The following is a 25753-nucleotide window of genomic DNA, read 5'->3' as shown; positions in this document are numbered from 1 at the left end:
AAGTCAAATAAATGTAAATTTTATAGTAGGTCTGCTGGAAGAAAACCAGTAAATTATTTCTTTTTATATTTTATATAGATACATAATAACCGATACGCCAAATAAAGCTGCAGCATTAACAGATTATTAAAACTAATTGGTAAGGATTTATGAAAAATGCATGGGGCAGTAGGAAAATTTGTTGCTGTTTCAGTGCTATGGTTAAGCGGTTTGCACAACTCTGTTCACTACTTCGGCACAGTTGAGAGATATGATTAATATCTCCTCAATCACTTAATTACAGCCATTATTTAAGTTACCTAAAAGAACAACAGGTCTTGTACATATAGGAAATATTAGCTCTGCTAAACCAACTGAGCAAATATGCTTGGTGGAATTTTATTATGGCTCACAAATGGTATAAAGAGGTAGCTCCCGGTATTGTGCTCTAAAATTCACTCAAGTCCATCTGACCATTGAACAAGTTGTGTTTTTACTGCAGTGTTAGTGAAAAACTGTGCATGCCAATGCGTACAAGATGTTGCCATCCAAAAACAACAACAACAACAAAATGGGGAGTGCCTGTTTTACTGTAGGCTTGTGATGTGGAGCTCTGGTGAGATGGTCTGATCTGTAGCTGTCGCCATCCTGCATGCAGCGGTGGTCTCCGTCATGGCTGCGACTCAGGTCTGGGAAAGTAGGAGTCCTTCTGTGCTGCAAATCCAAATTCGTGGGTAGATTCTTTCAGTTGCTTCACAATAAAACAAAGGTGTAATTAGGGCTCATTTTGCTAATCATCATGAACTGGAGGTAGTCCCATCTGTCCTTCCCCCTCAAAAACTGCCTGTGATATAAAAAAAGTGTGATCGTTGTGAGATGAAAGAGGGGAGCGTTGTGTGCGCCGTCTGCAGATGAAGATCCTTGGAAACCAGGTTTGTCCTTTTTCTGTTATTCACAGTCAAAAAGTCAAAATCTCCATTTTAATGAAGACATTTCAAAGAACAGACGGGTTGAGAAAGTTACTGTATTTCTTTACATGCTCCTTCCTTTTAAACGTGGAAGAACCCTTAGGCTATAAATTAAAGAGTATTTTACCCTGTGTAGTTGATCTCAGCCAGCCCAGTAGCAACGAAGAGTTAAAGTTTAAAAAAAAACAGTTGTAAATGGCTTGGTGGTTTCACGTTTTTCAGTCTGTGGTTATCACATGTCCCCCTCATGTCCTGTTTTTGTCAATATTTTCCTTTCACCTAAGAACTAGAGCAAGTGGAAGGAAAAGTAACTTGAAAGAATGTAATTATGCCAGAGATGCATTTTCATGTGGGAACCTTTATAATGCCTTCATGTAAATGACATTCACTATGGAAACCGTAAGAGCACTTAGGAGCAGAAAGGTTCATCCTGTGCTCCATGGGAAACACCGATTTGCTTCTCTCTCTTCCCGGAAAGGGCACACGCGTGCACCAGGGCTGGGGGAGGCTTCGACCATGCTCCCCTTCCAGGGCTGCAGGTGAACGGCACGGGGACCCTCGGGAGCTTGTGGGAGCATCTCGGGTAATGGTGTGTTAATTTTTGCTTGGTAGGTGGTTCGTTGTTGTTTTGGGTTTTTTGTTTGTTGTTTTTTTTTTTTTGATCAGCGTGCTCACTGACATTCATTTCCACTGAATGCTTACTTCTGGAGGGGGAACCTACAACAGAACAACTTCAAGATCAAAAAGCCCTCAGAGTTGTGTTGACAAACCTTATTAAGCGGTGCAGCACAGTATATGGCACAAAGTACTCTAATGCATGCTTGGAGCAGCCGAGTGCCCCCACACAGCAGCCTGGGTCACCGGTGATGCTCGTAGCTTTGCTGGTTGGATTCTGGAGTTGTGGCTCCTAGAGTCCAGGTTTTTTAACCTGGAACAAGGAGAGATGTAGATTTATTTATTTCAAAGGCTTCATATTTGTAAGCTTTGTTGATGATTCTTGTAAAACTTAAAATTGATCTGCGATGTTTGTTACTATCCCCACCACATTCTTAAAAATTAATCGTCTTGTTGAATAGTGTTTCTCAATCAGCTTGAATTATTGATGTTTTGGTCCTCAGTAGAAGGGCGGTGGTACTTTTCCTCCCATACCACAGCCTGTTCAACCCCAGTACCTGTAATAGAATAACAACACGAAAAAAAAATCGTAGTTATGGCTTATTGAATGGGGCTCAAAATGAAAAGTGGGAAATGGACTTTTGTGTGAGTCCAGGCTTTAAGAAGTTGGTGCTTTGTGAATGTTGAAGCAATTGGTACCTGCTGTTTGGAAGTTAGAGCTGTTAGTGGGCATTGCAAGATCAATAACTTCCTAGAGAGGAATGCAACATTTAGTAGTATATTTAAATATTTGAAAGTATTTAGCTGAATATATTTTTATTCTTACCTATCTTAAGCTATTCTTGGAGACTGTTTTTTATAAATAGTTTTGAAAGTGAAGTAATAAAAAAAAATGAACAATAGTAAATGAATATCTGCTCATGAATGTGTGTATGCTTGATTACATATATGTCTGAGTATTTGTTAATTGGTACTTCTTCATTCAAAATCATAAAGTGTCCAGTTTATCATGTGATAAAATTGTGAGGCAGATCAGGAGGAGATGCATGTCCAGAGTCACAGACGAAGGTCGCTGCCAGCCTGGAAGAGCCTGGTTTCCTCCGTTCCACTCTCAGCCAGCTTGACTGTATGTGTACATGTTCTAGTTAGTAAATAACAACACTGTGGAAAAGCTAAAAAGTGATATTTACTTAACTGTCCTAAAATAATACTGTAACAGTGAATTTGGTTTTTATTTTGCTGACCAGAAATCATTGGGGTGAAATGTCTGGCTGTTGAAATCTTACGCTGTGCTTGCTGTGAGGTCTTCCTGTATTGTACACCATATTAATCTTGGGTTAGATATTTTTATTTTTAGAAGATCTATAAAGCTGCTATTTTTAGGTCAAAAATGTCAAATCACCTTTTGACTGAAGAGGTATTAAAATAAAACTGAGTAACTTCTAGAGAGTATGTTGATAACCAGGCAGTGTCAGGTGAAGTGTTCTGTCATGCCTCCGTCTGTCGCTTCTTACGTATCTGAGAAGACGGGCCTTTAGGTTGGGTTATTTTTTTTCCCTTTCCATTTTTGTCTGTTAGTCATCCTCCTGTCTTTCTTTTTCTCTCCTTCCAGAAATGAAATCTCAGTTCAGCCCAATAGTGACCCATAAATAAACTGTATATTTATGACTGTCACAACCTCTTATGGACTTGATTTTTAAACAAAAAAATTGCCCAGAATGTGCAATAGTTGTATTGGAATCGTGGTCAGCTTTTTAAAATTATTATTATTACTATGGCACTGTAAAATCATCAGTCATTTATAGAATATGATTACTTGCAGAACAGCAAATGTTTCTTAGTAATTGTATGCAGGTACACAGGCAGACATGCATCTCATTGCGTGTGTGTGCTGGCCTCTCTTGTAACATTTACTGCCAACATTATCTTTCTCTGTCTCCACGTTTATTACTGCTTTGACTCATTCTTCAAAAGATTTGTGGCTTCTGATGTGGATTGGTGGGCTTTTCATATGGATTAAAAAGTGAATAGTTGCAGTTAGCATAGCTTGCGTTTGTGTCCCGGATAGAAGTAAGTCTTATGCATTGGGTTATGAGAGTGTGGCAACTGATCCTAAATGCTGGCAGTCCGCTTGAAGGAATTCAAATTACACTCAGCTATTTCGTGCTAGCAAGTCCTTCCCTTTTCTGTACTGTGCTGCATGTTTTCTGTTCCCTGTTGACTTGCATTCCTTCACTGTCAGTCTTCCTCCGCTCCTTCAAATGCCTCTTTATTTTGCACAGGCTCCCCGACACATCCAGCCATGGCCTGGCGGGGCGAGCCTGCCCGCACTGCCGCATCTTTCCTTAGGCCTTCCCTTTTCCATCTGCTTGCCTTCCTTCTGCGCCCTACCCAAGGGCTTTCCCGCTTCCACTGCACTTGAAACTAGCTGGGGGGATGCCATCTGGCCCCACAGTGTGACTCTCACTGATTTCTGGTGAGTAACTGGCAGTACGGGGGAGTCTACCTGCTGATGATGATTTCATTGTGCATCTGATTTGTAATCTATTGCAGGAGTGCCTGCAATGCAGAAGGCTTGGTAGTGTTATTTAGTGCTAGAAATTTAAAATATTAAAGTAGGTAGAGCACCAGTTAAATCAAGGTGGCTTGTTGAGCATGTGTATGACTTGCATGGTTTTGTGAGTGTGAAGGTTTTGCACAATACGATATCTTTGGGCAAGCCGTGAAATACGGTGATCTAGATTAAATTTGGAGTTTTTCAGATTGGTGAATGAGAAGCTGGTAAAACGGCATGCGTTTTCTAAACAGGGACAACTTCTCTTAAATTTACCTTCTGTCTGTTGAGCTGTCAGCCACTCTGTCACTGAAGGCTTAAAACTATATTAAAGAAAACAAGAGGTTGCCTGATTTCAAAGAAAATGCTATTTTTGTTAAAAATAGCAATCGGACCAAAAGGTTAGACTATCATCAAAGTGTCTGTAAAAATATGCTTAAGACCCCGTTCTGTTCTTCGCCAGCACAAGAGAAGATGACTTGTAAATTGCCTTTCATAAAAGTGAGTTTGATTTAAGGTATTAATAAAATCTAAATTTGTGCATTCTTGCTGTGGGGACTGAAGATTTTAATTTAGTGAAATGCCAGAACAATTTTTTTGTGCTCAGTTTGATGAGTGTTATGTGAGAATTTCATCTTATAAATTAGGGCAGATGTATATATTACACTGTTTACAAGCCGTTATGATTAAAACCTGTTAAATTTCATATTTAATATTCAGTCATCTTTGAGTAAAAAAGTCACCTCGTTTTCGTCTCAGTGCTGTTGGATTCTTGTGTTAAAATAGATTAAATTGCAAATGTTAATCTGAGTAACTGTGGAAATTTGTGACCTGGATTTGAAATAGCCATGAGACTACTACAGCAGCAGTAAATCTTCAAGAGCATGTAAGGGTAGCACATGGCAGGGGACATGTCTGATGTGAGAATTAGAGTGCCGATGGAGGAATAGCCTGAAAACAAAGTCGTGTGCCAATATCATGTTTTTCTAGTCTGAAAGAAAAAAGTAAGAATTTGTCACTTTTATATAAAGCTGTGTTTTTACAGGCAGCGCACAGTAACTTCAAAAATCTTTATTTTAAAATGGTAATCTAAAATTCAAGCTGTATTTAAGAAAGACTGTTTGTGGCACTGAGGCATCTGGGTTCTTAATCCCCATGTGCTTCCTCCGGCAACAGTGATTCCGATCTTTGAAATATGTATGGGAATTGCAGGTGCAGACTTCAGCCTAAAGAAACCATCAGTCTGAGGAAAAAGTAGATACCAAATGTACTTACCTTTTGTTTTAAGCTTTTTCCTTCTGTCTTTAAATGACTGTTTTTTCTCGGCTAAGCCTGGCTTCAGCCCTGGTTCCGGGTACTTTAAAGCCTGATAGCATCAAAAGGTCCCGAGTGTTAGTTGTCAAGCACTGGGATTGCTGGAATCTTTTATTATCTTATTGCTTTGATTTTCTTCATCTCTCTTATAACACGTCAAATAAGAATGTAGGTGATGTCAGGAAAATATGGTAATAGTACTTTTTAAAGCAATGTTTTGACTTTAAAAATAATGTTAAAACAATAATGTTTAAGCAATTCATAATGGAAAATTAATTGCTAATTAAAAAGAAGAGTAGATTAAGTATTTTCTACATACTTATTTGATCCAGTTTGCTGTTCTGTCATCTCTCTGGATATTTTTGATACAAATTTCTTTTTGCATAAAAGAAAGAAATGAGCTTGCAGATACTGGCCCACCTGTGTGCACAAAACAAAATTATCTCGGAGCGCTATACAAAGGTATTATAAGTGTTATAATATCTATTATTGCAATGTTGACTATTGATTCTTTTCAGTTTCTAAAAAATACTAAGATTGTAGGGCTTATGAAGTAAGAGCCTGAAATACTTTACCTCTCCACGTTTTTAAAAATATATTGAAAGCTGCTTTACAATAAAATGGTAACACCAGCTAGAATATGACTTTGCTCATTGTATTCACTACAGAGAAGGGGTGATTGGCAGGCTCTGGCATTCGGCTGTCCATGGCTAAACTGCAGGGCTTGAGTTGCGTTGGCAGGGCTGCGCGTAAAAGTTTGTGCCGTGTGTGCCAACTGTGTTCTTGGCTCAAGCTGATGTTACACGTCTCTCGACTCCAAAACACGCTCATTTGCCAAATTCTACCTAAAAATGTATGCTGGAATTCCTAATTAAATAAAACCCTTGGTATTTATTTTATGCCTTGGAAAGCCACACATTCTTTCACAGTAGGTTCTGCTTTGGTAGAAATACAAATAAAAAAGCCCAAGGTGGATTAAAAAGCTCTAACTGCTAGTAGGAGAGAAACTGTCTCTTGCAAACAGATTGGTAGCTTCGGTTTCTTGTAAATACTGAAATTGTGGGACTTTACCAGCTTCTTACCTGAAATTCTTTGCATACATACATTTTTTGTTTATTTTTCAAGTATTTTGAAAATTGTTCCACTACAGATGATAATTGCAGTCAGTACATAATTTGATTGTTTTTTTCCCTGCTATATAGCAAAATAGCTACCTTATTGTTGCCGTAAGCTGAAGTTACCAGTTGAACGATAAAGGTATAATTTATGCCAAACCAGTCTAGAAGCTTTTTCAGAAGACCGATAGCAACTGCTTTTATACATATTGGTATGTAAAATGCTTATTAATGTTAGCAGATGTTGCACTTTAATCCCCCCGAATGATTGTTTGGTAGCAGCAGGAGATTTATTAAGCTTGAGTTGTGTGAAATTGTGTGTGCATAAGCTGCTATTTAGATAGTAAAAATGCCATTGAAAACTGTTAAAAAGTTCTAACTGTAATTGGCAGAGAGGTATTAGCTGTTCTATAAGAAGTATATGTGTACCATTGGCCCTTGTGCTGTAACCTCTTTATCATTTATCTTCTTGTATTAATGTCACTGAATTATTAATTCATGAGCAGGGTTGGATAGGGTGAAGGCACTATTTAAATGTGTGGCACATGTATCCTTATCGCTGGAGACATGAAAAGAGTCATTTTGTGTTATCTATAAAATGGAAAGAACATTTAAAATTTCATTTACGGTAATCCACTTCACTTCCCAGTAAAACACCTAGATTATTGCTACTATAATATATTGTTCTTATTAAAATTTTGTAATCTTTCTGCTCTGTTCACTTATAAATATTGCTGATAGACAAATGTAGACGTATTTTTTTTCTTTTTAATTGCACAAACAGTTCATGAACTGCAGCAGAACACATGAAGAGCAGGTTTATATTACATTGTTATATATATATAACATTGTTATATATATGTAATATACTGAAAGGATAAATAAAAAAGTACCTTTAATTTCTAGTAAAAGAATACAAAATAAAGGCCATTAAGTATTTGCAATTGTGAAAGGGTAAATAACATATTTAAAATCATAACATAACCTAATTAAAGAAAAATACGATATTTTTCAAAGTAGCAGTGTCATTGTCTCATTGAGTTACCAAGACCTATATTATTTAGAACAAATTGTAAATGCGTGACACAGAGTTCTTGGTCTGCTTAATGAAACCACAGAACATCAGAGGTCATGTAGTTGCTAAAATTGTGTTTAAAATGTATCTTAAATTTCATCTGTGCTGTATGGATGATTTAAAAAAAAATTAAAATGTATGGGAAATATAATGTTTTCAGTCACTCCAGTGAAAAGAGTTCATTCTTTTGAATACTTTGAAATGTATTCATTGTTTTTTAAAATTCTCCGAGTGAAAGCGATTTAGAGATACTTTGTCCTCAAGTGCTCGCTGTGGTTGGCATGGCAGTGCTGGAGATAACCCATATTCCATTTTGTTTAATAGAAGGTATCACTTCACACTTCCCTTTTCACATTCTCTTTTCACTGTTTCCAAAAGACATCTTTTTTTTTTTTTTCTCCCCCTGAAGGAAGAGAAAATACTATGTAAGATGCTAGGGAGAAGAGTTCTAAACAGTGGTACATGCAAGTAGAACGAGCCTTTCTGTTGAATTATAATTTAGAGCTCTTTTTGCTCGTAACTTCTCCATATGTAATCTTTCTAGTTTTCCGACTTAGCCTTTCTACAAAAGAAATAACAAATGAACTGAAATAGTTTTTCTATTTTTCTGTTACAGTTTGAATAAATAAGAAAGCCCACAGTTCACCCCAGTTAAAGGAGTGGTACAGCTCTGATGAATGACTGGTAGTCATTAACTGCCTCGCACAGTTAAGAATAGTCACCTGAATGTTCATTGCTTATTAAATTGTACAAGAAAATACTCTAACTACAGTTGCACCATCAGATGCCTAGGCAACTCGTACATCTCTACAGAGCCCATCATCCAGTAGCAGAAGTGAAGTCTTTGTTTCATTGCAGAATCAGGCCCTTTCTGAATAGATACTGGAGATTTATTTGCCATATTTATTGCATGTTTCGCACATTCTTGACGATGTGCGAGCAATAGTTACATAATTTGGTCGTATATTTGTGTGTAGGTGCAAGGAAGAGAGTTAGTGCTGTCTGTGCAGTACTGTCATATATGGCTTCTCACCCTTGAGTTTTGTTTTCACCATGAGTGTGTGTATGAGAAAAGCCAGTTTACAAGGGAAGAAAAACAGTGAGTTTGTTGATTTTTATTTCATGATTTTTGAGTTTTCAGCCTTCTAAGTGCTACTGGTATGTAAAATTGGTAAACCTGAAAAATGTGTCTTCTGTCAATGTGTGCTTCTTTTTTTGTATTTAATACACATGCAGAAGTCCTCCAGAGGGTTATGTAAATTCAGTGAAGTTTCTACTTGTAAGTCATACTTGCCTGGAGAACCTCTTGTGTGCTAAGAAAGCAGTTAAAGACCATTCTTAGTTGATTATTCTTTCAAAGGTGACGTATTTGAGGTCTCCGTCATTCCTTCCCTTCTTCTGTTGTCAAAATTAGGAATTTTGACGTGGCTCATGGCCGAGTATGGGATGGTAGCACACAGCACTTCTCAGGTTTCTCTGCAAGAGGTGATCCACTACCTTTTGATAACTAAATGGTTTGTGAATGGTTTGGAAAATACAGCTTTATGGAATTACTGTTAGAAGTTTGTTTGGTGGTGGTGGTTTTTAGTGGAACTAAAATGTGGTCTTCTGAAGCTCCTGACTATCAGGCTGCTGGTAAGAAAATACTACTCTCTGATCGCTGTAATATTAATTGTGCTTCAGGGAGAAGAAAGAAAACTAGAACCTAAGGGGTCATTTGAAAGAAGAAAAAAAAAAAGCTTAAGTACAGCATGTTTTAAATCATAATTAAAAGCATACATTATTGAAATGGTCTTTCATGAAATGCATTATTGTGATGCTATGGTAAACGTTAATACTTGAGGATATGATGGAAGAAGAGGTATTTAAAAATACCTTTCTTCTGCTGTCTCTATATTTAGTCACAGGTTTTTCACATTTCTTTGCATGCTCATCTGATGTATTTTATCCTAGATTACCTCATTGCTCCCAAGAAATCCCTTTTGGTAATATTGATAACCTAATATATGACAGATTTTGGTCATTATTATTTCATTTAGTGGTCATATGTATAGACCAAGAGGGAATCTGAATATTGATTCACTGAATGGCTAGTAACAATGATTTATAAGTCAAGGATTCAGTGCAGTGAGCCAAACAGTAGAGATTACATCTTATGTGCCACCATTGATTTTGTTTCATATTTCACTGCACAATGATTAGGCCATGGTCTCACAGATGTTAACATTAGAACCATATTCCTCTCTAAGCAAAAGACAGGCCACAAATTACACCCAGTGCCGCCGCCTCCTGATTTTTTTTAAAATGATAAATATTTTTCAGTTACTTTTTAAAGAGTTGGTATTTCTCTGGTAACAACAAAGGTTTTTGATAGAATTTTTAAAAATAATCAAAAGTGACTTTGCTGCCCACACAAGCTTGTTCTTGAAAGTTGAACCGTATCATTTATATTGAATACAGACCACATATACTGATCTTAAGTACAACCGATAGAAAATGGGATGCTTTAAAATGGATGCTATCACAGCACCTTCATCAATCTTTTTGATAATATTCCTTGGCACATGCCAAGAAGTCTTCAGTGCAGTAGCTTCCAGGGGATTGGTGCTCCCAAACTGAGGTTTGTGCAGGAACACCAGATGCCGAGGCTGCAGCACAGCCATCCCCGACCATGGTTCGGTTGCAGGTCCAGCATATTGGGGCTATACAGTCCCCATTAACCCAGTTACAGCATGGGTAAAAATGCTGTAAATGCATGGGTAAAAACGTGTTCTTGTCTGCTCTTGCCTGTAATTTGATTTTATTTTGGAAGTTAGTAGCTCATGGGTGTTTTGCTGGTGGCTCTATGCTGGTCTAATGAGGTTGTCTTACTTCAGCGTGTCAGCTCTGAAAGGCATATCTGAACTCATTTCCCTGCTTAAGCCCCATGTTGAGCGGTCATAAAGCAGATCGGGTGCATTGAAATCCTTGCAGTCAGCTAGAGAAACACCACGTCGCTGCACAGGTACGGACATGTCTGACCGCAGTCCCAGGACTTTTCTGTTTGTTTTGTTTTTCAGTCTACTTCCACTTCAAACAAGTTCTCGGCAGTAAAAAACACTGGATGGGAGGAAAAAAAAGAGATCAGCTAAGTGGCGTAACAGCTTTGAGAAATATGGGCCTTTGCAAAGCCTTGTCAAGGCTGTCAGCAAACAGTTACTGTCTTACAAGACTGCAGTGTCTTTGGCTGATGTTAGTCTAGTGATTTTTTTTTTTTTTCTGAGGGAAAGGAATGATATCTTCTAATATAAATAGATTATTTTGAGGATTTCTCTTCTCTGAGAAGTTTGAAAAGCCTTTGAATTTTCTTCAGCTGTTACGATTGCTTCTTTTGGTTTGTCATATGGTTCTCAGTGTTTTTTATAGCTATTCATTATTTTCCTGTTTATTTTTGATGTTCATAAAATCTGTCCTATGTAGGTTTGAAAATGAGAGCTATTTGTTTTGCAGTTTAATGAAGAGAATGGCAAACAGCCTCAGACTGTGTCTCTGGTGTCCAAAGTGATCAGCATATTTAACATGCTCAGCGTGACACTAAGATATTACAGCCGATAACGGTTGTAATTGACTTACAGCATCCCTTTCCCTCCCCCCGTCTTTGGATGCTGGGGATTTATCTTTGAGACCCCGGGAAGATGTAGTGACACAGAGGGCAGAAGTGTTAAAAAGGTTTTACCTGCACTGTTTTGAGTGGAGGTGGTCTGATGTAGCGGCACGATGTCGATTAAGGTGAAATACAGGGAATTTGCAATGAAGATTGAGTGACACCCCCCACCCTCACCCCCCCCTTCATTCTGAGTGCTTAGCAAAGGCAAAAAGAGAAATTCAGACCTGGCAAAAGGAGAGTGCCTGGAGCCAAAAAAAGCCATTCTTATTAGCGCTAGCAAAGGTTTACTTTGCTGGCTTATTGAATGAAAACTCCCTAGAGTGTCGAGGCTTTATCCTGTGTTAACAAGAAGGGGCAAAGCTGGCTTGTCGGGAATGGAGCACTGTGTAATGTGTCTGTAAAACACAGGAGTGAGGCCAAGCCGAACTGGAGTGCTGATGAGAAAGAAAAATCTTCGTTTTTTCCTCTTAAATTCTATTTATTTTCTCTGTGAATGATTGCGGTAGACCACTGAGCTTCTGTGGACTGATGGACTAAATTGTGATGTTGCACTGTTAAAATAGTGTCAGTGCACTGCTTAGTGTCATGTCTTGCATAGGTAGATTTGGTATTTTGAATGATCTGCTGCACTGATGAGCTGGGAACCCAGACTGATGTGGGGTGGGCATTTCTGTGGTCATTCTCAATTTAGGGTGCACGTTCATGGCATGCTGTTTGAGGCGTTCCTCAGGCATGGGTATGTCACTTCAGAGCATGATGCAACTGAATGCACTAAAGTAATTTTTTTTGTTGCGAGATTGGATGACCTTGGTCAAGTCTTGTTCTTACTGTATTATTCCCTTCCCTGATACTGTATTCCCACCATGCAACTTGGAAAGAGATGTTTTGGGTTAGAAATCCAGTGTTCAAGCTGGCAGCTAATAGGGACTGTTGAATACAGAATTGAAGATAAGACCCTCTGGTACATTTTAAGCATTGAATTGCTTTTAATGGAAAATAAGTCTTTGTTAACCAATTTTAGACAGAGCAGAGTTAGCATTTCCTTTCTCCTTGCAATATGCAACTTGTTTAATTGGAACAGATCACGCATTGATTGTTTACCATAGGTAGTAGAAGGGTGCTAAGTAAACCAGCACGGGGTCTTGCTTTTCTTCAGGTTTTTTTGTAAGATCTCATAACTTTGAAGATTTTCTACATTCTGGTACTGTAGCACTAATGCAAAGTTACTGATGTAAGTCAATTTTTGAATAACCATATTGAAGACTTAGGAATAACTCATATTGAATGCATCTGAAGATATGTTCAACGTTGAAAACTAGAGCTGGGTCTCATTGCAGATGTGTATAAAACTGTAGCTCTTGGATCATAAACAGCATTAGTCTAATTCTAGTATTTTACTAATGTGGCTTAGACAGTTTTACTAATCACACGGCACTAATTAAATTCTTATGTTACAGATTATAGGAAGTTTAACTTTTTTTTTTTTTTAAATTGGGAAAGCCTCATGATGGGAAGGCACGTGGACACATGATTTCTCAGGAGACTAAGTGGTCTATTATATTGTATGAAAATATATCTTCTCACCCTTGCCTCCTCTTCCCCCTCCTTTCCTCTGCAGAGTGTCTCAGATATATTACAGAATTACTTAGTTTCATAAACTGGGTTATGAAAGGCAGTGGGGGTGCTGCACGTGTGGCAAGGTAGGTCATACAGGATTTATAAGAAGGATTGCCTGGGTTCTGCTAGTTCCTCGGCGTGTACGCGCTGTGCAGCTATGGCTGATGTTCCTTACCTCTCTGTGCCTCATCGCCTGTAAAGCTAGTGTAATTTTTGTTTCTGTAATAGAGATGTTAAAGCTCGACTGAGGTTGCAAGTGATTCACGGTGTTTCTAAGATGATTTGGAAAATTAAGCACTATATTGTAAAATACATGAGCGTTAGTCTGAAAGACTTGCAGCTAAAGAAAAACATTCTTGCTTCGCTGGAAAGATCTTTGTGTTCCCCTCTGTCTTAATTGCCTGAAAAGCTGGATGGAACAGGAGGGAAAAGGCAGCTATTGAGCATGCTGTGTCAGTTGTCCGGAAGCTCTTAAAAGACCCTTTTTTGGCTTTTGAAAATAAAACCTTGGGAAGGTTAAACAGAGTGGAATCGGGACGCGGCAGTCCTTTAGAGGTCTTTCTCTTCAAAGATGAAAGTATTTCAAGGAGCATGCTTGGAGCAGCTTTCTCTTATCTCTGGGGTGCTCTTGAGCAATGTTGCGGGGAGAGGGATGGCCAACAGTGGCACGTATTCTGCAGCGGTCGTGTTCCATCTGTAAGAAGTTTCAGAAGTACAGAAGAACAGGGAAGCGAGGCAGGGGCACTAAGATATTCGGGACTTGGAGCACAGCTTATGAATACAGTATGAAGAGATGCCCAATACCTTTGCAGGGTACAGGTTTGAACATTAACATTTCCAGTACTGATCTAGTCTCCTTTAACAGCGCATATGCGAAGAAACAACAAGGTGATCCGCTCTGTTTCCAGCAGAGGTTTGGTGGGGTTTTTTTTTCTATGAGAGACTGCAGTATGGCCCAGAGGTAGGGATTTAAGTTACAACTGAAATTTTCTGGGCAGCTTTTATTGCACTCTGAAATTCAAGCAACCTTTTGCTCTAGGGAGTTTCTCTCTGCCCCACCCACAAGCCCAAGCAGTCAGTGATCAGAGTCAGTGAAAAGGTTTATTAAGGTCTGAGGGGAAATAAGTTATTTGCGCAGGACAGCCGCTCGCCGTGGTCTCCTTTTTCTGTTTACACAGAAGTAACTTAATACCTCTTTTCCTGGTCCTGCTTGTTTGGTTTGGGATTTGTTGTTGTTGTGAGATGCCACTGACAGTCTCCGTATCGCTGATAGATGGATGGTCAGAAGGATGCGGCTGACAGCAGTGTCTATAGCTGGAGTGCTCTCTGGCTCCAGCTCATGTCTGGATACCGTTTTCAGGATTAGCTTTTGTTATACCGATGAATAGTTGGTTCAGAACTGCACCGTTCTTTTACTTGGAGCCACGTAGAGTTTCTCAAATATATAGGTTGCATTAAAAATTGTTCGCTGTGAAGGTGTTAATTTTTATTCGAAAGAAGCAAAACCAAACCCTATTGCATCAGTTTTTAATTTTTAAATTTTTTCTTGCTTTTTTAGAAAAACGTGTTACTGATAATCTGGTAGGGGCTGTTTAGTTTATTTTGAATTCTTTTTGCAGCAGCACACTGAGTTAAATTCTGTGTCTGTAGGCTACAGCAATCTAGAGAGAACAATATATTGTACAACGTACTTAAATTTGTCCTTAAAATATTTTGCATTTATTCGTAGTTGAATAGTTTCTGCTGGTTTTGGTATCACAAAAACATCAATATCCTTTCAGAAACTGTGTTTTCTTGTTAAAACAGTTAAAATAAGTCAGTTTACAAGGTCAGGAACTCTTACTCGATTAAAAAAAAAAAGTCTCTCCCATAAATTTTGCAGCTACTCCTGGAGAGATGTCGGGTACCGCAAGTGGTGCTTTGATTACTGTTTTTGTTTTTAACACAACCCTTTCCCCTCCTCCAATTTCAAAAAAGCCCACAAGGAAGCAATGAGTTTAAGGATGATAAAGCACAGGTATGTCACTATCCACTTGAAGGTGAAGGAAGATGTCTCGAAATCTGGGTGTGCAGTGATATGTTATGGAAATAATGATAAAACTTGAGTCTCAGTAAGTCAAAATCTTCTGGATGGACTGGGAGCAATCAGAAGGCTGACTTAATTTCACTTTCAGCCATTATTGTTCCTCATCTTTTCTCTTGGATTATTCTGATTGCTTACTGAAATTATGCTGATTAGTCTGTAGTGTCTGTGAAATAGTTTTATGATTTTTCCTTTGGGTGCTACAGGTAAAAAATTAATCCAAGCTCTTCCCAAGCTTTTAGCTGAACTATCTCCAGGGGTTTTTTTGGATATATCATGGTGGCAATTTTTTCTTCTTTGCTCAGCAGGAGCTCCTTTGCAATTGTAATTTCTGCTGAATGCAGTGCATCCTTTGTGGATTTTTAGATTTTTTTTTTTTTTTTTTTCTTTAGTTGCAAAACACTCACAGCCCAGTGTGAAAGTTCTGGAGATACAATATGACTGTCTCTTCATAACTGCTTCTGGGTTGTCCTGTAGCAGCTGGTGTATCACCATCTAAATTGAGGGCACATCTTTTACCTCTAGGCACATAGGTCTGTGCCAGGGAGAGCCACGCTCTGGCTGTCCTGCACTGAAGCACTCTGTTTGCTATTGCATGCTCTTTGTTGAAAAACATGCGGATAAAAGTGCCTGTGATTGAAGAGCACCTGTCTGTAGTTGGAAATAGGAAAAAGGGTTTGTTTTTATGTATAAATAAACATAAAATCAGTCGGCCTCAGATGTCAGTTCTCTTTCATTTCCCTGTGTGAGAAATCACAAGCACGCTTGTGTTGTGCGAGAGGGATGCCTGCACTGAAGTGGCATCACTCCTCCTAAAGAGGAGCCAAGTAAAGAAGCCTACTTGGCTATTTAATAATTTCCTATTCTGCCACAGTCACATTGCCTTCATTGAGAGCCAGAGAAATTGTTCCATAATGTTTTCTGTTAATTCTCATCTTTCTCTCCTTGGGGGAAAAAACTGAGTGTCAGTCTTGTTGCTGTCTGTGTGCTCAGGGAACAAACTTATCATTGATTAATATTAACATTGACTAATATAAAAGGAGTTACACTTTCTACTTCTGAAAATGATCTGCAGATCATAGAATTTCCTTGTCTGGCACTGTGTGCTCTTCATCCTTTCCAGTTCTCCTTGCCAAAAGGGTAAATGTATTTTTAAAGCCCTCAACATACTCCAGTACTCGTAAGACTCATAAGCGACTTGGATCCTGCCACTTAAATTTTTACATAGTCATTGTTATATGTTTTTAAAGTAATGTTAATTTCAAATATCTCAGGAATACATCCACACAGTCCTGTCCATTGGTTTTGGAGAGACCAAGCCAATGTGGCACCAGACTCAGCTCTTTGGATCTATGATTGCCGCAATGTTCAGAGAGTCATTCTTCCAAAGTTTCACATATCTGTAATATATGGTGCCAGCTTTGTAGTTAAAAATCATTTGTTTTTATATTATATGGATGTTCATTTTTCTCTAGCTTCCCAAACTAATAGTCGGGGCTGAAGCACGATCTAGCTTCGTACAGTGAGATATGGAAGGGGAAGTATGTAGTTACTCAGTTAGCTGGTGAGAGAATGAAGTCATTAGTGAACGGGAGCACTCTGCTGTCAAATCTTCTATCACAGCAACTGCACTCTATCACCATAATTATATTTTTCAAATGCAAATGATAGCTTTAAGAATTCTTCCTTTGGCACATCGTTTACAGGAGCAGCTCGGTTGCTATTTCTCAGTCGGAGACAAATCTTGTCAGAGGCTAAGGACAGGAGAGTCTCATCTATTATGTTTATTTCCTTTTCTCTGAAGGTGTTTATTGGGTAGAAATACAGCGAACTGTAGAGTCATATGAAGAGGCTTCCTCACCAAACAGAGTATTTTGTCAGCAAAGTTGCTGTTAGGGCTCCACATCTGAGGAGAGCAACCTGTGTGTAGCACAAAGGGAACGCCGGGCCGTGGTGGGGAGGAGACCTGCAGAGCCTTACTGTTGAGCAGAGTTGCTCCATTGTTCTCAGCCACTCCATGTTTCGAATCACGAAGAAATGTGGCAGTACCCTAGATTTAATTTTATTGTTGTTCTTTGAGGTAGAGAAATGCAGGTTGTGTCAGATTTGGGGAGTGGGAAAAGCTTAGCCTAGTCATCTGCAAATCCAGTTTCTTATATTCAGAGAAAACGTTCTCTTTTTTTTTTCCCCATGTGTCTTAGTGCAAGTACATCAATAACATTCGTACTTTCAACTTTAACGTGTATCATTATTTGGCATTCTGTTTAATGATCACTGACCTTGAGAGATTACATCCCACAAACCTGCCAAATTCCCAGCTACAGTACAGGTGTACTGTCAGTTTTTATTAAAAATTTCTGTCTTCATGTCAAGTAAAATTTGGTATTCTAAATTATTGGTGTTCAGCTATTGATGGATTTTTTTCTCCTTTTCTTCCAAATCCTCTGCTTCTCCAGGTATGAAGATGAATAATGCAGACCACTGGTTTCGATGATGCTGGGCTTTTATAACTGGATTCATTAAGGAATACAAAGAAAATTCTTACAGGGGTCAATAATGGTGTCTTCTGGCTGCAGAATGCAAAGTTTTTGGTTTCTGCTCATTATCAGCTTCCTGCAGTGTAGTGAAGGTAAGCTTTAGTTTATTTTTTTACTTTTGTTTGCAGATGAGACGAATGGTCTGTACAATTAATTTGTTAGATCACTTGAAGTTTTAAGATGTCAAATTAAAAGTATCTGTAGCGTGTTCTAGGTTTAATTTATAAGATTCAAATCCTCATTTTTAATGAAAAAAAATTGGTTTTGATACAGTGTGGTATATTGAAACTGAAATGCAGTGTTCAGGCAACTGAAGTGACAGTATTAATATCCTTGTTTGGTAGGTGCCTTATTTTTGGACTCTTCCTGTTTATTCTGCTTTTTTCTGTTCTCATTGTGCAACCATTTGTTAGCAATGTATAGATATGTTAAACGTGATATGAAATAACTAAACAGTGCAAATGAGATACCTGTTTTACTTTTGTAATTTGGCTGGCTGAAAATAAAAGAGCAAACACTTCATTAAGATTAGAATTATGCAAGTTAAATTTCAGGAAATAAAACTCAAAGTGCATAGAGGAATAGCATCTAGTTAAAAATACTTTTGCTTTTTAAAAAAAAGGGAAAAATACTTCACGCTATCAAATGTGGTGTTTAAAATAGCTCTTAAATTAAAGATATGAGGAAGGAAAAAGCTTTTTAGGAAAAGTTGTATCATCTATTCTTTATCTGGTTTTCTTCATAAACTCTGTTTTATCCAGTTAGCCTGTCTCCCCAGCTGTTCTTGTGGCCCTTTTAATTAGTAATAGAGAAACACAAATGAATGATCAGGAAAACATGAATTTTTAATTACAAATTTTTGTATAGAACTTGAGGCTATTTCTGTGTGTAATCATTTTGATTGAATAGATTGCAGGTGAAAAGACTGGTTTAGTAATAAAGTAGCACCTCCCTGCCTTCTTACATTATTCAGTAATTGGTATATAATATATAGGCTTCTTTGGTGCATCTGTGGCGTGATCTCACCATCTTTTAAAGCAGATACATACCTTACCCTGTCAAAATTCTTTGAATTTTAAGGCTAAATTTTCAGAGATACTTCAGGACAGCTGCTCTGCCTCCCCCTCTCTTCTTTCCCAAATCTATACAAACAAAAAGGATCTAGTCCCCAAAAATGGCAAAACCCAAGGTTAAAAATGTAAATATTGTATGCAGTCTTCCATGTTCACTGTGGAATTTCCTAAGCATTTATTCTAGACTAAGACTGTGATCTTGTGTTGTACTGACAGACGAGCTTTGCTAAAATAGGTTATTCATATGTATGTCTGAACATACACATTTATCAGGGAGTGCGTCCTAGGAGTCTTCGTGAAGGTTTCTGAACATGGGGAAGTCTCATTTCACTTAAATAGCTTTCACAGTCAGTTTCCCCTCCCTCCCCTCTTTCTTTTTAAATATTGCCAGGATATATTAGAAAACTGGCATTTCCCACGGCACACTGCAGATCTTGGATGGTTTCATCATTGATGGGATTCCTGATTTGGTAGCTGCTGTATTGACTGCTCTCTTGGTGTCTGTTGAGTCTGTGGACTTGGGTATAATGTCACTTTTATAGGAAAGTAAGTGCCAACAGCTGGAAGATAAAATGCTTTTCATCCTTTTTCACAGGTAAGGAAGGTAAATGCATGTTAGGAGAATGGAATTATAAATCTTACGACTGGCTGGTAATAACTTGTGTTAATTATAAATGTGCTTAAATTGCAAAAGTGGTTGCACTAGTTGAAACCAAAGGTCTAAGAAGTAGAGGCATCTATTTATGTTTTTTCTGAAGTTTTAAAATACTGAGGATTTTATTTGTTATTGTAATTGTTTCAGATCCCTATATCTAGTACATTTTTCAAAGATTCACAAGGCTACTTTCAGTTTAATGCTATGTGGTGGTTGATAAAATTTGAAAACAGAAAGGAAAAGCAGACAAACAACTTACTTTCTCTGGTCTGATTACAGTAGCAAACAGCACGCTGCAAAGAATGTTTTATCTGCTGAGTTTGGAAAGGAAAAAGTCAACTGAGAACTTCTGCAGATTGAATTTTTGCCATTTGCAGAAAGCTAATTTCCATTGTCCTCTGTAATATTTCAAGTTCATTTTGCTCTGTCCCTGTTTTTCTTGCTTTTAGTAGCCAGTAGCAATCTTTTGATGCTTCAGTTGCGAATTTACTTTTTTAAAGTCTATACAAGAGCTGCTTTTTCAGCTAAAAGAAACAGGGAAGGAAGTTGGGAGCAGATAACAGAATCATACCAAATTAATTGTAAATTCTTAAAATAAATGAAATATTGTGGCTCTGTATACTGGAAATGAATATTAATATAGACTTGGCTTCCAGCCACAGAAGCAAAATGAATACCGCATTATTACACTTTCTCACAAGATTACATTGCCTTCTGCTTCAGTAATAAGAGATGCCAAGTGTAACGTGCTTTAGTAGCACTTCATGCCTGGAAGTATGAACATGAACAAAGGTTAAAATAAGAGCATCTAACTTTTGCTAGAAATAAGAAAATCTTTAATTCTCTCGCTTGGAACTTAGGGGTTTTTATAGAAATCGTACAAGGTTGTTGCAGTTGGTGGGGGCGATGAAACCTGGTTGAGTTCCCTGCTGTTATACTTTAATGTTTCTGTACAGTTAAACAGAGAGAGAGGGGGGATAAAAAGATCCTGGGTGTGGACAAGTGACTCATTTGTTCATATAACGAAACATTTTCCAATCAAGATAAAGACTTCATTACTCTCACAGTGCCTTAACTCTAACTCACCAGGGAATTAGCAAGTAGGCACAGTTATATGAAGGCTGCAATTTTATTTTAATGTCGCCTATCCAAATAGGAATCATATCTTCAGTTAAGAAGGTCTTGGTTTTGCTTTGTTTTTCCTGGCTAGAGCAGTTCAGGTGGGGTTGCTTTTGAAACAGTCTGTTCCTTCAGGTAAAATGAACCTGGAACGGGTGAGTGCTGGCAGCTGGAGGGAAAACCGCACCAAGTTATTATACGCTGCTGGTACATTGATCAGCAACAGGTCAATATTGTTGTGTAGAGGCTTGAAAAACATTGTTATTACCATCAACAGCAAGCATTCCAGCCCTAAATAAGATGAGAGGCAGGAAAAAGGAATGAAAAGCTGAAGTCATGAGCTTGAATATGAATGTCATTTAGGAAGGTATTTTTCTGTCCCTTTTTCTAGCATATTCTACTATAGGTCTGTCTCTCAAAGTACAATGTTATTACAAAAGACGGACTGAAAGATCTACCTTGGAAAGTAGTTTGAATGGGAGTTAGCTGTGTGAAGCCCGGCCTCGTACCGTGGCTGATTTCCTGGGGGAGACGGGAGCTTCCACTGCGGCTGTGCCGGAGTCCGTCCCCGGTCCCACGCCGTCCCGGCTCTCTGGTCTCACGGAAGGAGTGGGTTCCTGCTCCTGTCAGTCCCATGCAGTTGAGTCCCTCACCTTCACGTACCTGTTTCCTACGAACCATAGGAAAGGAATTACTTTTGACACACCACCTCTATCTTTCCCCCCACCCCCCACCCCCCCAGCTTCCTAATTAGGCGAAATCATCCAACAAGTTAAAAATTATCTGAGAAAATACAGAAAGTCAGAGTGAGATCACACATGCCTTGTTTCCATAGCAAAGCAGAGTAAAAAGCTTATTATATGTATTATTGGTTTCTCTTCAAGCAAGTTAAGACAGATACACTAATATGCATTTGAAAAAAAGATGTCAGAGCTAAACATTCTGATTAAGACTGTTTTTTGGACTGTACAAGTTTTGATATTTTAAGCCTTATCTTGCTTAGAAAGTCTACCTTTTCTACTAGCTTTAGATGCCTTTTGTTTTTATTCTCTTCTGCTGCTTGAGAAGTGCAAGTGCTTGGGAAGCACTGAAATAATTTTCTTTGCTTACATTTTATTTTAATCAAGGTTTAATACAATTTTAATTCATTTTATTATGAATTATTATCTATGCTTTGTCCCAAGGAAGAAGCATGATGCTTTCATTATCTATTTAATTCTGTTTTCCTAAACGGCATTGATGTTTTTTAAAAAAATCCAGCCTGTTTTTGCCTCTGAATGTACATTTTAATTAACATTATGCTGAGAAATACAAATTCCTGTAAATTCCACTTATACCAGCCAAGGAGCTGAGTGTTAAATTTGGAGCAGTTTTAAGTGCATAGCCAACGTTAGTGCATGTACTAAAGAAAAGACATACTAAATACAGATAACGTACATTGGGCCACTACAAAGGTATTTGCTATTTTAGTGTATTGCTTCAGATCTTCAGCCTCCTGTCAAGCCACTCAGACTTAGAGTGTCTAAGGCATATGGCACAGGTACTCGACAAACTGTAGAAGCACGTAGGTTTTCCTGTACTTTTACTAGGAAGTATTAGTAGGATTTTGCCCAGGATAAAAACTCAAAAAATCTTGTACCCTGGACTTGAGAATAAATCAACTTCTGTTAATTAGCAGATTTAAGTTCTACAAGGGGTGAAACCCATTACGGAGTCACGCAAGAGCAACTAGGAGCACTAATTTAATTTCTAGCCGGGGAATTTATCACAGTGAGAGCTCTGTGAAGCACACAGTTAGTAGGCAACTACTTGGTTTAACAGAGGTCGCAAAGCATCCGTAAGCACACCCAGAGTACTAAGGCCAGCCAGTTATTGCCCGCCCTTTGGAGGGTCTCTCTAATAAGCCTTCCAACGCTATCTTCTTCATTTTTGTCATGATATTTATGATTCTTTAGCAAATGTTTTTTCTTAATTGGTTAATGCAGATTATGCAGAAGAAAGTATCTGTGTGAAGGGAGCAATTGGGTTTCGGCAGAAAGCAACGGCTTCACTGAGTCCTGTTTTCTTTCCCGGAAGAGCATGCCATTTGTCACTGGGATATTCTGGTGCATACTTATCTGGGACATCTCTTTTTCCTTTTCTGAGGGAGGTGTAGGCCCAACGTATCTTCTGAAAGGAAATTGATCTAAACAGTGCGACCAAACTTCTTAAAGAAGAATGTCTGTTAAATTTCTCAAGTGCATTTCCAGATAATAGAGATTGACAGACTGCCTGGAAAAGCCAGAGATTCTTTAACGTGCTGGCAGTGAATATCCTTTCATATATTCCCTGAGCAGTGAAGTCTGCAGGATCCTATGCTGTAACATTACATTTTTGGAACCAAAGCAAAATCACCACTATTTTAAAATGTAGAAGAACCGTGTAGAAGAATGCATGAAGAACCATTTTAAATCCTGTACTAACACTTATATGAGAATTTGCTAAGAAATGTTAATGTAAGGGTCTTATGATTTAAGCAAAGAGAAAAGTATAAATGCATAATTACTCTGAGATGAATAATAGTATTACTATTTTAATATGCTGTCTTCTTCCTCAGTTACTTAAAAACATTCTCCTTTAGGAAGGGGAGATTTTGCATCTTCTTGAGCTCTGTATTCAGAAGAAGAAAAGAACCCTGTAACACGTAAAACTGTAGAAACGCAGTGTGTTGTGCTAGGGGCAGGTGTTATATTTTCAGAGCCCTCTAAGCTATTATTTCAGTTTACCATCTTTTGTTGCTGCAACCTCGTTGGGTCTCAGTGGGCAAGGCGAGCCATGCAGCTGACCACTGCAGTGAGAGGGGATTGACTTAACCTTCGGCTAACCTGCACTGACAGCATTGCCTAAGGGGCTTTTCTTTTATTAAATATAAATCTGGGTATATTTTGGATTAGTTTATTACAGTAAGGTACCTTTCCAAGAACACAATAGCAGAATTTGGACATATATGTCTTTTAAAAAATTAATAGGCTTCACTAGTACTCTATTACTAAATATGGAAAAAGGTATCGTTTACTTTTATTAACACTTGTATTTTTAAAAGTATTTAATTATTTTCGTTTCTGTTTTATGTCAAATGGAAGAATACTGTTTGTCTTAGTAAGAAGGTTTTTTATATTGCTTCAACAACATTTTCTTTATATTGTACTTTTAGGTCATAGTGTAAAATGGAAGTATAAGTGCCTAAAGCATCTGATATCACTGAGTGCCTCAGCACTGGCTTTCTTATTACATTTAGTGGCCTTATGATCAGATTATAAAAATTATCATAAAGTATAATGATTTTAGATTTAATAGTCGTTGCCAAGTTCTACAAGCACATAATGGGCTTTATATTTGCAAGTAGCTCCATTGATGTTCATGGTCTACATCTGTGAGTAAATGGGACAGAAAAGTAATACATTTTATGCTAATTGTGTGTTGTACGGATGTCTTAATAGCAGCGAGTGTATGTAGGATGAAAGCACTACAGAAAAAGGACTTACGTGAACAGCTCTGATGTATGTTTCATATATGTGCCCACTTCTGTGTTTGTGATGGCATTCCAGGTTGTGTTACGTGAGGAAGAGGAGAGAAAACCATTGACAGGGAGAAGTTCTTGGCTTGTTGTCTGTCCATACTCTAGTCATAAATGCACTTAATAGTACAGGAGCTCCCAACATGCTGTTACGCAATTGTGTATATTTATACAGTAACCTTCATGGAAGAGACACTTAAAAATTGACTGGCCTTTTACAGTGGTTAATTAGTATCACATTTACCCATCAACATTGGTTGGTTAGGAGAATATTTTTAGTTGCTCCCTCTATTATTTTTTTGTTTATTATATGACTTTGTACTTGGATAATATGGCTCTAAAGCAGCACATTCTATTACATGCTATCCAAATATAAAATCAGAAGAAAGGAAGATAAGGAAATAAAACACACACATATATAGTAAAGGTTCGTGCATAATTTTGTTGTACTTTCAATTTTACATGGTACTTATTATGTGCCTGTGTTGGTAAAACCACACTTGCAGGTTTTTTTATTTCTAATTGCTTCAAATTTGATAAAATTTTGTTCTGTCAAAGCTGGACCGGCTCCAGTTTTACTCATTTCTATAGATAGCACTAGTTTATCCATTGATGGTTTGTTTGGATTGACATTTTGAACGAGACCCATGAACGCTGGATATTGTGCCAATCATCGTTCACTTTTTTCCAGGAATACTGAATTTTTTACATTTTTAACACAGGATAAATTTTGTATGGGTGGTTCTGTAAATGAGCCACACCTCAAATCGAAAGACATCATATGATAAATTGAATATGCGGTTCTTTCTGATAGATAGGAGCTGAAAAAATGCTTTTGCTTGAAGGCGTCCCAAATTCTTGCCCTTCCAGAAAGAGTCTTGAACTACTTCACTGGCTTTCAAATTCCAGTTGTGCTAAAGCTCTTTGTGTTTCTGTAATCTCTATCTCCTGGCTTTCTTGTGAAGTGTAAAGAAGTGGAGTTGTATGAATGTTAGCTCGGTTCGTGGGTCCGTCTTTCAATCAGGGAGACGGTTCATCCATGTCGCGGTGACATTAAGGCAACCCATGTAAACGTACACGAGTGTGTTGGCAGTGGTAGGGGAGACTCCCTGGTTGTTCCTCCTGAGCTTGGACCAGTCCAGGTGGTTGGGAATGTTTAATTCATTTTGTGTTCTCGATTTATACTAGTATAATAGTCACTGATGTTTTCTCGGTGTATAAAATGTGTGTGTGGGAGACTAGCTGGGAAGCAAAAGGAATTTTTTTTCATCTGTTGCCTAAGCAACACATACATGTGAGAAACCCAGGGGGACCACATAACTTTCAGTTGTTGGATACAGCACTTGGTGAGTTTTATGAGGGATCTCAATGATGGAAGGAGAGCTGGCTTTTGTGTTCTCCCTTGGCAGGGATTTTGATGTCTCTCTCAGGAGTTAGGTAGTTTTGTTCTGTTCCAGCAGAAAGTACAATTAATGCAAGGTGCTGTTTGAGCAATTTTCCTGTTAAATTTGAGTTCAGTAATTCATTTAGGAAACCTGAGAGGAAGTTGATACTGAAACCAGATTCTCCTATCTGCTGCATTTTTAGTTGGTGTCATGGTTTAACCCCAGCCGGCAACTAAGCACCACACAACCGCTCGCTCACTCCCCCCCAGTGGAATGGGGGAAAGAATCAGAAGAGTAAAAGTGAGAAAACTCGTGGGTTGAGATGAAGACAGTTTAATAGGCAAAGCAAAAGCTGCGCGCACAAGCAAAGCAAAACAAGGAATTCATTCACCCCTTCCCACCGGCAGGCAGGTGTTCAGCCATCTCCAGGACAGCAGGGCTCCATCACGCCTAATGGTGACT

At 38.2% G+C, this 25753-nt stretch overlaps 1 protein-coding gene across 5 annotated transcripts in view; it reads left to right on the top strand.

Moving 5' to 3' along the window:
• ADGRL2 (adhesion G protein-coupled receptor L2) overlaps positions 1 to 25753 on the top strand; it is a 166519-nt gene that overhangs the window by 16201 nt on the left and 124565 nt on the right. For 3 of the 5 annotated variants that reach the window (XM_009287235.2, XM_019474160.1, XM_009287234.2), the window contains exon 2: positions 17423 to 17595. In XM_009287235.2, coding sequence (XP_009285510.1) covers positions 17523 to 17595 — 73 coding nt within the window. In that variant the 5' untranslated portion in view covers positions 17423 to 17522. Of the gene's footprint in view, positions 1 to 17422; positions 17596 to 25753 lie in introns of those variants that run through there. The other 2 variants (XM_019474161.1, XM_019474162.1) reach the window with 1 other exon arrangement.

Source organism: Aptenodytes forsteri, unplaced genomic scaffold (genome assembly GCF_000699145.1).
Source record: "Aptenodytes forsteri isolate BGI_AS27 unplaced genomic scaffold, ASM69914v1 Scaffold119, whole genome shotgun sequence".
NCBI classification, from domain to species: domain Eukaryota; kingdom Metazoa; phylum Chordata; class Aves; order Sphenisciformes; family Spheniscidae; genus Aptenodytes; species Aptenodytes forsteri.
The sequence above is the reverse complement of the archived record's forward strand: the minus strand, read 5'-3'. Positions and strand labels throughout refer to the sequence as shown.